Source organism: Dissoconium aciculare (genome assembly GCF_010015565.1).
Source record: "Dissoconium aciculare CBS 342.82 unplaced genomic scaffold K489scaffold_11, whole genome shotgun sequence".
NCBI lineage: Eukaryota > Fungi > Ascomycota > Dothideomycetes > Mycosphaerellales > Dissoconiaceae > Dissoconium > Dissoconium aciculare.
The window spans coordinates 911,942-924,523 of NW_022984961.1; the positions used below are offsets into that span (position 1 = coordinate 911,942).

A 12,582-nucleotide genomic window follows, 5' to 3' on the forward strand; every position below is an offset into this window, starting at 1 on the left:
AGAACAACCGGGCGGCCAAGTGCCAGGACTTTTCTGGCCCGACGCGCGCCACGCTCCATCAATCTGACGATCATGTCATCTGCCCGCACAACACGACTTGCATTCCTCAGCGGCTACGACACTCTAAGCTGCTCGGAGCAATGTCTTCGAGGCAATGTCTATGTGTACAATTGATTTGGGCGCATTGACACTCGAATCATCGGCTTCGGATCTGGAGGTCACGATGTTCAGCGCGGCGACCTTCACGCCTTTAGCACCCGCAAACGATGAGCAAACCGGTCTCATATCCCTAGATCGATTGACGGCCATGCCAGCAGACAAGCCTCTCGTTCGCGCCAGCAGAAGTCTGAGATATGCAATCAATCTGAAGACGTGCGAAATAGATCATCGCCAGGTGCAAATCATGCTTCGTAACTTTGCCGATTGTCTGAAAAGCGCGCAGGTATTCGCGGCGTGTATTAATTTCCCTATCCTGACTATTCGGAATGTTGACTCTTACAGCTGTGGAATCAAATTGATCTCGTCTTGACGACCATTGAAGTGACAAACGATCACGCTTCAGACAGTCATCGGATAGAGCTAGTATTGATGCCTGCCGACCGGACTACAAACGACCCGCCAAAGCTGGCGCACAAATTAGCTGTGGGAGCCTCGCCAGCCGCTATGCGAGTACCAAATGGCATAAAGACAATTGAGATGTGTGCCGTTGACCTTGATCTTCGTCTTTCGAGGTCAAGCAAGAAGAAGCAGCCAAAACAGCGCACTAAAGGAGTTTCGCAGAGCAGCGAGATTCTGCATTCAAGTCCAACATATGTACTTGAGAATGGCAGTCGTTATTCAAACGACAGTCCCGCAGACAATTTCACTGAGTTGTCAATACGAACTCAAAGACAACACGAGACGGACCTAAGGACTTCACTACATGACGATGATCTGCTCTTCAGTGACGAATATGATGCGTGGTCAGATCTCACGGCCATGGAATGTAAAGCGCCATCATCGCCAGGGATCTTATTGCCGTTGGAGCGGCGTCCAACGATGACGTACTCTGATAACGCAGCTGAGCTGGACTCGATGCTGACGCTATTGGATGCTGCTGTGCAATTCGCTACAGCTAAGAGTCCCACGCATGTCGCCATGGGTCTACGCGTCGTCGCCAGGGAGTCTTTCCGTACTCTGGCCGAGGTCGCACCGGCAATTTGGACGCCCAATTGTTGTCGCGATCTTGCGAACAGAGCGATGTTTCTGCCCACTGTCGACCATGCTCTCAACGGCATTGGTGGTGCCCACGCGAGGAGTGATACCTTGAGGGCTAAGATGGCTGAAGTGCAGCGACGTACCAGAACTGGACATAATCACCCGGATAGCTCGGACATGCATCATTCGAAGGCACACCTTGAAGGTTCTAGTGTAGCGACACGACTCTGGCGAGTATTGCAGCACACGTTCCTCGATGGCGAAGGTGCGAACGATTTACGATCTCTTAAAGAAGCTGTGTCGAGGCTTTTCGCGGAGGACGAGGATCTTATGGGTCTGGATTGGGATCTACGATTTGACAACCATAACGATGCAGTCATGAACAACGGGTCCCTTTATCTTAATACGATTCCCGAATTTTCTGAGGATGATATGCTGGCAACATGGGAAGAAGACCGTCTATCACAAATGAATTTCAACGACGAGCCGTTTGTCGCCGATGAAGCATGTAAGTCTTCAGTCAAGTTTTGCAACACCTCTAATGTTCATTTGCAACGTGAGGGCCTCGACTCACCGGTCTGGTCACCTTGCGAGCTCGTGAATCCACCTGCTTTGTCAATGCATATTGGTCATCCGCTCCACGTGGATCTAACATCATGGGCGGTGAGCACTCATGGGTGGGAAGAATTGCTGGACTTCTGAATCCAGTCGAGTTCGGACATGGGCCATCAACAAGCCATCCAAAGCTTTCTGAGCCGAGAGAAGGAAAATAAGCCGCACTCTGCCGAGACCAATAATGCAATACTGTTGATCCGGTCTGAACAAAACTCATGTACCTGTTCCACGAAACAGCCTTTAGGAGAGCTTTCCCGCCCCTGTGATGTGTTTCAGGAACGTTGTGCAGGAGGAACTGCCGTATTGGTCAATTATGCACTCCATCTTGTATCCATATTCCACTACCTTATCTAGCAGGTATACTATATTCATTTATAAACTTCATCACTGACAAGCATCCAATGTCTGCGCGCTCATATCGATCTTACACATGGAAATATCTCGTGCAATGTATGTATTGCCCTGGGAAAATTTGGCCCCATGTCGGGGATCCGATCGCCAGGGGTCAGCCCGGTCCCTCGAAGCTCCAAGGAAGCCGAAACCGCATCGTCCATCTCTCGCACAGCTGATCCGGCTTCTTGGCTGCGCGGACATATTTCCTTATGAACATAAGTTCGGAGCACTTTGTTAGAGCTGTTCAGAACGATCGTTTGACGAGATGTGCGGTCGAAGATTGATCGCAATTGTGCAATGACATTGATCGCCGGGATGGTTGAGGACCACCTCTCCAAACACACGCAATCGCCCATTTCGCGTGCACCACAAGTCATGTTCGCTCTAATAATGCGCAAGATATACCTCATTGGAAACACTTGATCTCTCATCTTGCATCCAAGATTCTCGTCAATCAACACATTTCCAGGTTACACCCGAAATATAAGCGAATGCGGATGACTACCAAAGATAGCAAGCACGATCCTCGATCGCATTCCGCGCCTGTGAGCGCAACCCAGAGCACCTGCAATTTCCATTTCACTGGTTGACGAATGATCTTCCTATGTTCCACCCATGCCTACGTAGGTACATGCCCAGGTGCCCAAGTTTCTTGCCTTCCACCAGGCTGTGCGACGGTCGCGCAATGGCTCATTGCACGAGAAGCGCACCGACGCGATGGCTCTCCAGGAAAGAAGCCCATCGCCAAAGTGGCTCCGTTGGAAAACGTACGACCGTCGTACTGAGAACATTTTTCTCTTGTGTACAGTATCCGCCACTGTTGGCCCTTCTATCCGCCCGTGTAACACCTAATTTAGCAGAGAGAAAGGATTCTCATCTTACCCACCCGCAACCACCCAAACCTCCTCGTCGGCCAGATCGTACCACTTTCCTGCGAAGAGACCGGGCACGTTCTGCCTTGAAAACGGAAGAGTGGCGTTTGTGTCCACTCTGTCGGGTTGAGCAAGGATATTGGGCAGCCATTGCTCATCATTGAGCACAGGAAATGGTGGTGGTGGTAGAGGTGGTGACTATTGCGGCGGTGGTGGCCACTTGCTCCTCATCTGGTTTCTTATCCCCTTCAATCACGGCGAGGACCCGTGGTTTTGGCGCTTGGGACCTTTTCCATCCTGAGACCTTCATCGGCAAAATTGCATCGAGCACGGTTTGAGAGTGTCTGTTATTGGAGCAGCGTTTGCTCAATCGTCCTGACCGCGGTCATATTGATTAATCGATTGTGGGTGGTGCATATATTCCGCTTGAGCTACTGTCATGAGAGCTGACTCCAAGTGAAATGAAGCTTTCAAGTTTCATCTTGACCCACCATTTCAATAGCACCGCCGACAGTAATATTCACTTGATCGACCTGATCTTCTCGGCTCGCCTCCGTCACCTGATCGCATCTGCCGCTCAAACTCAACAAATCTACTCGAGTACCTGAAGGTCGTCAACATCCTACGGACCTGGCTCTGATGAGATGTGACATTGCGTGAAAAACACATTTTGACGGCCCAACACGGATATACTACTCCTTCGGCTTCTCTACCTGATTCTTGGATTATTACTGCACACCTCTGTGTGAATCACAGCCGCTCCTTATATTTCTATAACACATGTTCGTTGTACTAAACTTCCAGCCCAAAGACATCATTGTCATATAGCGCTACGATGTCTGGCACGCTGCCTTTGCACTCGGTCGTTGAAAGCTCTTTCAACCCTGGCATCGTGGCAGCGTCATATTTTGCCAGTCTATGCGGCGCAAGTCTGACGATTGAACTTCTGAACCGTCGTGCCACGGCTCTGGGGAATCTGAGAAGCTGGTGAGCTGGGCCTTCATCAAGAAAACGATACACAAACGATTCGTTGACTTATTCCTGTACAGGCTTGAAACGTTATCATGTGCCACCGCAATGGGCGTTGTCGGTATATGGTGCATGCATTTCATCGGAAACCGGGCCATCATCCTCGGTGACGGAAGCGATATCATTCAACTATCCTACAGTCCTGGGTACACTATACTGTCCGTTTTCTGTCCGATTCTAGGTCTCGTCGCCGCCTTCTCCGCCGCCGAATGGACATCACACTCAGCGGTCGCCCATTGGGCATCACTGATGGTCACTGGCCTCCTGGCTGGAGGCTCTATCGCTGCGATGCACTACGTTGGCAACTTGGGCATCACCAATTACAGCCTGTCTTATAGCCCCCGATTCCTCGCCGCGTCGATCATCATCGCCGTGGGCGACTGCATACTCGTACTGGTGTTGTTCTACACTCTGCGAGAAAAATGGATCAGCTCATGGTGGAAGAGAGTGCTCTGTGCTATGCTTCTTGCGGGAGGCGTGTCATCTATGCACTTCACAGCATCTACGCACTGTACCTATACGCTCCTAAGATACAACGGCGATAGGGAGATCAACTCGAGAAACATTCAAGTCATCATCGCTGGAACCATTTGCGGCGCAACAGCTGTCATCGTTCTCTTGTTTCAATATCTCGTTCGCATGCGTGCCCAGGCAGTTCGGGCACGATCACAGAAGGTCACGCTCGCCTGTGTCGTTTTCAGTCCGGATGGTCGCATCCTTGTCACCACAGAAGGCGTCTTGCCGTGTCGCGAGATCACGGATAGATACAACCATCGCACTTTCGATGAAGATTTCAACACTGCGCATCCTATGTTCCATTGGATCTTCCGCGTCACATACAACTGGGGCGGCATCAGTGATCTGGTCCCTCGTATGCAGAATCAGATGATTACCAGTAGCAGTGGTACATCGACCAAGGATGTCTCTTCAGTAATTGAGTCACGTTCGAAATGCTCGTCGGAGTCTAGCACAATCTACGACTCGGAAACTTACAATGACTACACGGTCTTGTTCAGGGAGCGTTTCTGTATGGCGGCCGTCGCGCTTGCAGCTTCAATGCATGTGCCTCTCGAACGACTCGGCGTCCTCTACGACAGGATAGTCGAAACAGGTACATTGACGACCGAAGATGCTGCAAAGCGAGGTCGGTCCGTCGATATTCGCGACGTCGAAGCAGTGTTGCATGCCAACCTTTTCGGCAAAGGCCAAGTCATGTTCATCACCCGTCAGGCAAGCGAGGATGACGTCGACAAACTCCTCAATGCAGGATATAAATTTGCCAGTATTTTGCACGTCTCGCGCACGCTGGCTCAAGCGATGCAAATCCCTACAATAACACTGGACGTGCATCTTGCTGACATCAAGCGATACCTGGACAACCTGAGAAATGTTGAGAAGACGGGCACCTGGCTCGCGATCTTCGCGATGATCCCCAAGCCGAACCAGAAAGGCTTCGACGTGGTCGTGGACAAAGACCATCGTGACCAGCTTCCCGATGTGCAGCTCGTCCCGCATAGATTGAACGGCTGGCAGATCGAGATGCTCAATTATATGAATGGCTACCGCGCCACGGCCTGCTATACTTTCCTCGACGACCACATTCGTCGCACCGCGACAGGCGAGAATTCTGCAGAGATTCAGTTCGCAACCACTTTACGCAACACTATCACCGAGCTTTTCGAGCGCGTGCCGGTGGAGTGGACACGTGAAGCTCGAATCTCCTCCCAGCAGCTCACCGCGCACTACTCGCGCACACAGCCGAACCGCGCATCGTCAACGACACTGTTCGCCTTCACTATCATCGTCGACATGCACACCACGCTGGACCCACGCCGCTCGCCGACCATCTCACGTATTCCCTTGTCCTTCTTCGATACCCGCCAACGCTGCTATCCCGGCTCGCCTGACCATGCCATCCTCGCGCAAGAAATTGTACATATGTTCGGGCCGCTGCTCTCGCGCAAGTTCAACAAAGACAAGGAGAACCAACGTAACCGACACAAACGCCTCAGCGCCAACAGCCGGGAAGGTGACAGCGGTGGCGGCGGCATCACCAGTCGCGCCTCAACAATCAGCGCTAGATCTCGTTTGGCTCGCTCCAGTAGTACGGATAAGACCTGGTCCGCTCAAGACGATTCTGGCTCATCACAATACGAACTGATCGACACCGCAAGCTATACCACCCGCAAATTCTCTCGTGGCGGTGGCGGTGGCGGTGATCGTGGTGGCCAACCCGGTAACGCTGTCGATAACTCCAATCGCAGCAACAGCCTCCGCATTCCAGGCTTCTCGCACCACAACCACCACAGAAACAACAGCCAACACCACCCTCGCCGCGATAGACATGACAGCCTGCCATCTAACGCCTGGGGTAACGGCGGGATCCTCGTCAGCAGCGAAACCGTCATCGAAACCGACAGCAACAGCGAAATCTTCGGCCCGGCGTCTCCTGGCGAGAACACCCGTGGCTCCGCCACTCCCATTGGCGGAATTGGTGCAGAAGCTGGCGTGGGCGCCCCTAGTATCGGCGGCGCGCCCGCCTCGGTGGCCGCGGGTAGAGGCATGGGCACCAAAGTCGCTATCAGCGCGACGAAACCCGAGATGACCTTCGTGGACCACTTGGTTGTTATTACCAAGGCCAGGAATGTTCCTACGAAGCCGGAGGCGCCACCGACGACGGGGACGACGGGGACGATGGGGACGGCGAGTCCTGGCCTGGTCGTTCTGCCGGAAATAAGAATGGGTGGTGGAGTAGGAGAAGTTTGAGTGTGATTTTTATGGTTGTTTATGGATTTCATCGATCCCCGGAGGATTTGATGATTGATGTTGATGTCCGCGTGTGCGAAGCTGTGTACCGAATCGCTCTGATGCTCTGAGAGAATACCCATGACGAGAAGCTCTTCGCCAATTTGATGATGGTTGATGATGTTTTATAAATTCGAGTACTGTGTGAAGCTCGTAATTATGTGCGAAGTCGCATAGACGCTGTGATGTCACTACAAAAATTTCCCTCATTCTAGAGATCGCCGCTGCTCAACCTCTGGAAAAGAGTCAATGTAATCAGTCGCGCCATGCACCAACTTCGCGAAATTCACTCGAGTACTCAGTCGGATATTTCCAGTGAATGCCCAATCAACATAGCCTTCAAGATCGCCGATATCGCTTTGAGCCGCCCTCGAACCAGCTGGCTGGAACGAGCTGATCCGCGGTAGCTGGACGGTCAAGCACGTCCCCGGATGTCGATCTTCAATGCCATCGCAGATCGTTCGCAACGTGAGATCATATGCTGTGGTGAGACTCTTCGAGCCGATCTCATGGAGGAGTTTGCGTGCGCCCTACTGAGAGACTGCGCAGCCCAATGTGCAAACGCTGCTGCGCGTGCGAGAGACGATCGTTATAAAAGGGGGTTAACCTTCGAGGTACTTGTCTCCGCCCCGGCCTAGATCTAGCCGGGGTGGTGGAGGCCCTATTTCGTAGTCAGAGATGACGATCCGAGCAAGAGGCGCACTGCCATGGTCATCTCGTTGCGCTAGGAATTCTGAGCCGCAGTGTCCCATTCAGAGGGCATCTCAGCGAATGAGGTCGCCGTAGGGAGAATTAGTTCGTTCTTTAACGATTCCATTGTTAAGTGAGAAGACCTGATAGGTGTCGCCGGGCTGAGTAGCTGGGTGGATGGGGTCGAGGGACAGGTCTGTATCGCCGGGGAGAGGCTTGACGAGCATTTTCGAGACCTATGCAAAAGTTTGCATTTGGGACTTGAACCGGATGTCCTAGTCCGCGTCGCTTTCAAGAATGGGGGCAGACGAGATGTTCTCCTGCACGATTCTGTCGATCATCAGTACTCCGGGGATTTATTTCACCCATAAGTCTCTGCTCAAGATCACTATGACTTGATTGCAGAATTTTGCAGAATGTTCATATGCACTCAGCAGGCCCCAGTCAAGCAACTGGGAAGATCGGCTGCGGCAAAGCCTGACACTAGAGCCTTGTCTGATACAGATCTTACTCCATAGATGAAATCTATATTGACACCCGTGAATGCACCGGTCAGAGACAAGGCATCTCGCTGATCAGTACTTTCAGGTAGCGTGATCGCAAAGATTCTTTGGAACTGCGTGAGGAACAAGGCCAGCCACGACGAGTTCATACTGCATAGTTTCAGACAGTATTCGTATCCCAGGAGTGCTGTTAGAGATCTGGTGGATTTCCGCGGTTTTACCTCTAGATCGGCTTGCAAGTCGGGCAGAAGAGGTGGCCTGATGGCCGGAAGAGAAGATGAAACTCATCAAAAAGCCTAAAACTATTCCGACAATGATGACTTGAGCTTGCAGGGGGCCAAGGACAGCCATGATGTACAGGCTCTAGTTGTAGCCCTCAAATGATGCTTTCTCGCGTGAATTTGCGATCTCATGCACCTGAAGCACTATTATGGGCAAGGTCATGCTTTTCAGAAGCACCGATGGACGCGGTATCGATTCAAGGGAAGAGTCAAAGTATGTCCTGTGATGAGCTGCCGACCTCGACCTAGAAAACATGCTTTTGATTGCCGGACGAACCCAACGAAAATCACAGGACACGATAACTTACTGCGTGTGGAAGCTGCAGATCTGCGAGCGGTGACACAACCTTTTCGCGATCGTCGAAACGACCTTCGATGCATCAGGGGAGTAGTGACACCCACATCGTTGGCAATCCTGGTGATAGCGTCATCATTCACGGTAAGAGAGATGGACGGCAAGAGAGGTGGAGGTGAGGCAGGGCATGTTGCTGACATTCCTGCTGCGACTGTCTCAAGACTGTGATTGGCCGCCGGGACGCGGCTGGCACGCGTGGAAGCGCGAATAACTCGGGGCCGCGGCGGACTTCCGTCCGCTTCGGACCGCATTAGTGAGACAAGATGAATGACGCTCGAGACGGCACGTTCGGCGCGTACGAAACATCAACACTCATTTTGATTCGCGGAAACATCGAAACCCACACGCCATTCATCCTGTCAATGGCAGAGACCTCGCGATTGAGGGCTATTTATGGCGCCGACGGGCAGAGATAAAGTGCCTGTCCCGGACACACGATGCAGCTGGTCGTCCCAATCCGTGTGTTGAACTCAGATTACCACTACACTGAGCGGCGTGGCCCTTTCGAAAGCGAGCAACACCTGTGCTATTTCTGGGCGGCCATGTTATGAAGCGCTTAGAAGATATTAGCCAAAGAATTAACCAAGCATGTGAGCATTGACCCAACCAGGGCGAATATAATATTATTCTATAGCCCTCGGGCGTGACGATCTGCATATTTTCTTCAGGAGCTGGTCTCTTTGCACGTTTTTGTCGATTTACCATGTTCTTCATATGCTCGTTGGTTTTCTATGTTTCGACCGTTGTACATGCAGCATTGACGACCACAGAGAACCACTGGGTCTACCCGACCGATGTGTATATTTTCCGGCTGGGTGACAAGATCACGCCGTCGTTCGTGACTAACCTCACGGGTCCCTATGATGTTACGTTGTGGCAATCATGGCCGACGATGAACGGTGCCGACAACCTTCAAGTCGTGAAATGTAGGCGACACCAAAATCGCTCTTGGAATGCGTTTTATGACTGATCATTCTCCAGCGTATCCTGCGGGAAGTCAAGGTCAACAACAATCCGATTGGACTGTACAGATCTATGGAGCAGATATGAATTTCTGTAATTTATTTCTGCTCTGGGTCAATCAGAAAGGAGAAGCAAGTGGATTAGACAGCTTCACGTCGTGGCCGTTCAACATCACGGCGAAGGCAGCGTCGGCGGGTTCCAGCTCACAGCAAGCAATCAGCCAAATGACCACGGCCAACAATAATTGGCCAACTATCACATTCTCAAGTTTACCACCTGGAGCCGTTCCGACGTCGATCGTGATGGATACTCGTATTTCTACTCATTCGGTCACCTCTGTCGCATCGGGCGCGGTAAACATCGGCTCTCCTCAAGCTAACATGAGTACGAATGCGTCAGCTGCAACAACATCGACATTATCAGCAAGCATGCAGACATCCTCCGCAGATGCAACTGCAGCCAGCGACGTAGCCATCAAAGTTGGCATGGGTGTCGGGCTTGGTGTCGGAATACCCTTGGTTCTGTTGCTGGCCGCGATCGTGTTCCGACTTTACAGTCGAGGAAAGGCGGCGTCGCCATCGATTACGGATTCATTGCAGGATAAGCTGGTCCCTCCGGTTGAACCTATGGGTCGTCCTGCTGTGTACGAGAAACATGCCGACGTCGCTGCGACGGAGTTGCCGGTACATCACCATCAAATGCCATATCAACATTATCACGAAGCGCCGGCTGGCTGGCGGCCGGCGGAGATGGAGTCATGATCGATGATATGATGAATTGGCATCGAGCGATATATGATGGGATTTTATCGTTGAAGTATTCGGCTGCTAAAACCTTCGTGTAATCATGCATAAATACGCATTGCCGTGCTAAGCCGAAAGAGGGCCTCGCAAGGTCGTAGTAGTTTAATTTCCGGGAAGATTGAACAAATATGTCCGTCACGCTACTTTTAGATTGGCTGTGACTGTGAGTTATCGACCGACGCGATAGCCAGCCAACCTGCTGTATATCCAGCTCCGGCACCACCGAAAATTACCTTCACGTCATTCAAAACGTTTGCTTTATGGCTGCAATCGAGGCCGTCCCGTACTCTGGTGCAGGTACGTATAGTTACTAATCTCGACACGAGCGTGCAAGACGATGTTGAACCCAGGCGTCAAAGCAAAGTGGCGAAGGTTTCCGGAGACGAAGAATCTCATCATATCATAGAGATCGCCCCGTGTTCGGTATATAAGACTTTGGTATTCGGGCAGGTGGGTGACGCCTTTGCGCCTACCACGCGGGGCGTCGGGCCAGACCCCGATCTAACACGCATCGTTGATATCGGTCGCACCCGGTTCCAGCCTGAATGGAAAAAACCCCATTCTGAACTGACTCTATTGACGACGACGCTTCATCACATGGTATAATCGATGAGAGTCTATAGAATTGAGGCCCACATTGGTTCGATGGCAAAGGTAAGTGGACTGGAGGAAGGAGCTGATCGTGTACATCCCCAAGCAACATTCTAGAGTATGGAACTGATTGGAACTCTAAAGTCTTATTGTGATTTTCGCATGAGCTTTGTATTACTGATCACATGAATGATGGCACAAACAATTGTCACACAACAATATATGCGATATGCGCCCGTCCTGTAATTTGCAACAAGGTTTTATCCACGATCGCAGTAAAAGGGATGATAGATGTCGCCTGACTCCGACGGCTTCGTTTTGCAGGTCACACAAGCCATTAATCCATTAGTAGTCTGTCAACCAAGTGCTCACTGAAGAGATCAATCAACACTTCGAGCACTGCACCTGTTGTGACAGCAACGAATGTGGCGTCTGAGATACTGAATAGTTCAGCAACAAGCCCCTCATCTGCCTACTCCGACGAATGGCGCTGCGGCATCCGATGATACGCGTACGACGATCGTCAGCGCTGGCGTAGGAGCTGGAGCAGGAGTCTTCCTTCTCTTGGTGATGGTCGCACTTCTTGCCATCATCTACCGACGGAAGCAGCGGAACGTATCAACGAATGCCAAACCGATACCTCAGATGCCAGCCGATGACGAGTATATGGTAAAAGCCTCAAATGTTGCCAGTGCGCACGAACTGTCTCCTGCTGATTTTGGGAGCTACTCGACTCATCCTTCTGTGCATAGAACAATTCAGTCCGCTAGCTGCCTTGAGACAGTTTGGAGAAAACAATCCCCTCGAAACGAGAAAACCAGACTACCACATATCGTGAAGAACATGGAAACATCTGCAGCTCTAGAACAGCGAGCCTGACTCATCTGTCGAGATACCGAATGAGTCTTGCGTCGAGCAACGATGTAGATTCTCCTCAGAAGTAGACGGGCTATGACGCTTGCTTCTTGAAATGCACACTATCGCCGTCATCGATTTGACTGTTGATTAACCAAGATCTCGGCTCCTTGAATTGCTTCGGCGATGGGTATCGAAATATCTCTTCAACATGGGAAATGGGCTTCTGGGCTCTGAAGTGCAGGTTTTCGTTCACCTGTCCAGAGTGTCGCAAGCTGAAGGAATGCCACGGGTATGGACTCGCCGTTCAAAAGCACATTGGCAGTCCAGGCACGACCCTAGTACAGTACATTCTGATATGAAACAACGAAGACCACTAGAAAGGATACTTCATACATGGAGAGATGGACGGAAGTTCAACCGCCGCCGAGTCCACATGTGGAGCCGACAGTTTATGTAAGCACTCTTGACCAGTTGGACGAATGGTGATGTTTCAAAGGCTGCATCGCTAAGTCTCTGTCGCATTCCGACACATTTGAAACCAAACGATTCGAGCATGACATGTAGATCGATATGGCTTACAGCCGTCTCGAGCCTCCTGCGAGTAATCATGCGATAAGGCTTTCACCA

The 12,582-nt window shown here is 51.4% G+C and overlaps 5 protein-coding genes across 5 annotated transcripts; 3 read left to right on the plus strand and 2 right to left on the minus strand.

The window, feature by feature from the left end:
* The first annotated feature begins 116 nt into the window (after positions 1-116).
* On the plus strand, positions 117-2,168 carry K489DRAFT_383182 (uncharacterized protein). The gene has a single exon (XM_033605538.1). The coding sequence runs from the start codon at positions 589-591 to the stop codon at positions 1,897-1,899; it is 1,311 nt and encodes a 436-aa protein (XP_033457415.1). The 5' UTR covers positions 117-588; the 3' UTR covers positions 1,900-2,168.
* A 1,660-nt stretch (positions 2,169-3,828) lies between these two features.
* K489DRAFT_383184 (uncharacterized protein) lies at positions 3,829-7,034 on the plus strand. Its single transcript, XM_033605539.1, has 2 exons — positions 3,829-4,064; positions 4,127-7,034. The coding sequence occupies exons 1-2, from the start codon at positions 3,913-3,915 to the stop codon at positions 6,870-6,872; spliced, it is 2,898 nt and encodes a 965-aa protein (XP_033457416.1). The 5' UTR covers positions 3,829-3,912; the 3' UTR covers positions 6,873-7,034.
* K489DRAFT_54879 (uncharacterized protein) lies at positions 6,877-7,576 on the minus strand. Its single transcript, XM_033608712.1, has one exon. It carries the CDS (start codon positions 7,119-7,121, stop codon positions 6,882-6,884), a length of 240 nt encoding a protein of 79 aa, XP_033457417.1. The 5' UTR covers positions 7,122-7,576; the 3' UTR covers positions 6,877-6,881.
* Positions 7,118-7,441, minus strand: K489DRAFT_324030 (glycosyltransferase family 25 protein; the record flags this gene model as incomplete). Its single annotated transcript, XM_033601731.1, has 1 exon — positions 7,118-7,441. A coding segment is annotated over one exon (324 nt), but the record flags the coding sequence as incomplete, so codon positions are not given.
* Positions 7,577-9,064: 1,488 nt separating the features above from the next.
* On the plus strand, positions 9,065-10,691 carry K489DRAFT_433788 (uncharacterized protein). The gene is made up of 2 exons (XM_033608531.1): positions 9,065-9,666; positions 9,722-10,691. Exons 1-2 carry the CDS (start codon positions 9,444-9,446, stop codon positions 10,462-10,464), a joined length of 966 nt encoding a protein of 321 aa, XP_033457419.1. The 5' UTR covers positions 9,065-9,443; the 3' UTR covers positions 10,465-10,691.
* Positions 10,692-12,582: the final 1,891 nt, after the last annotated feature.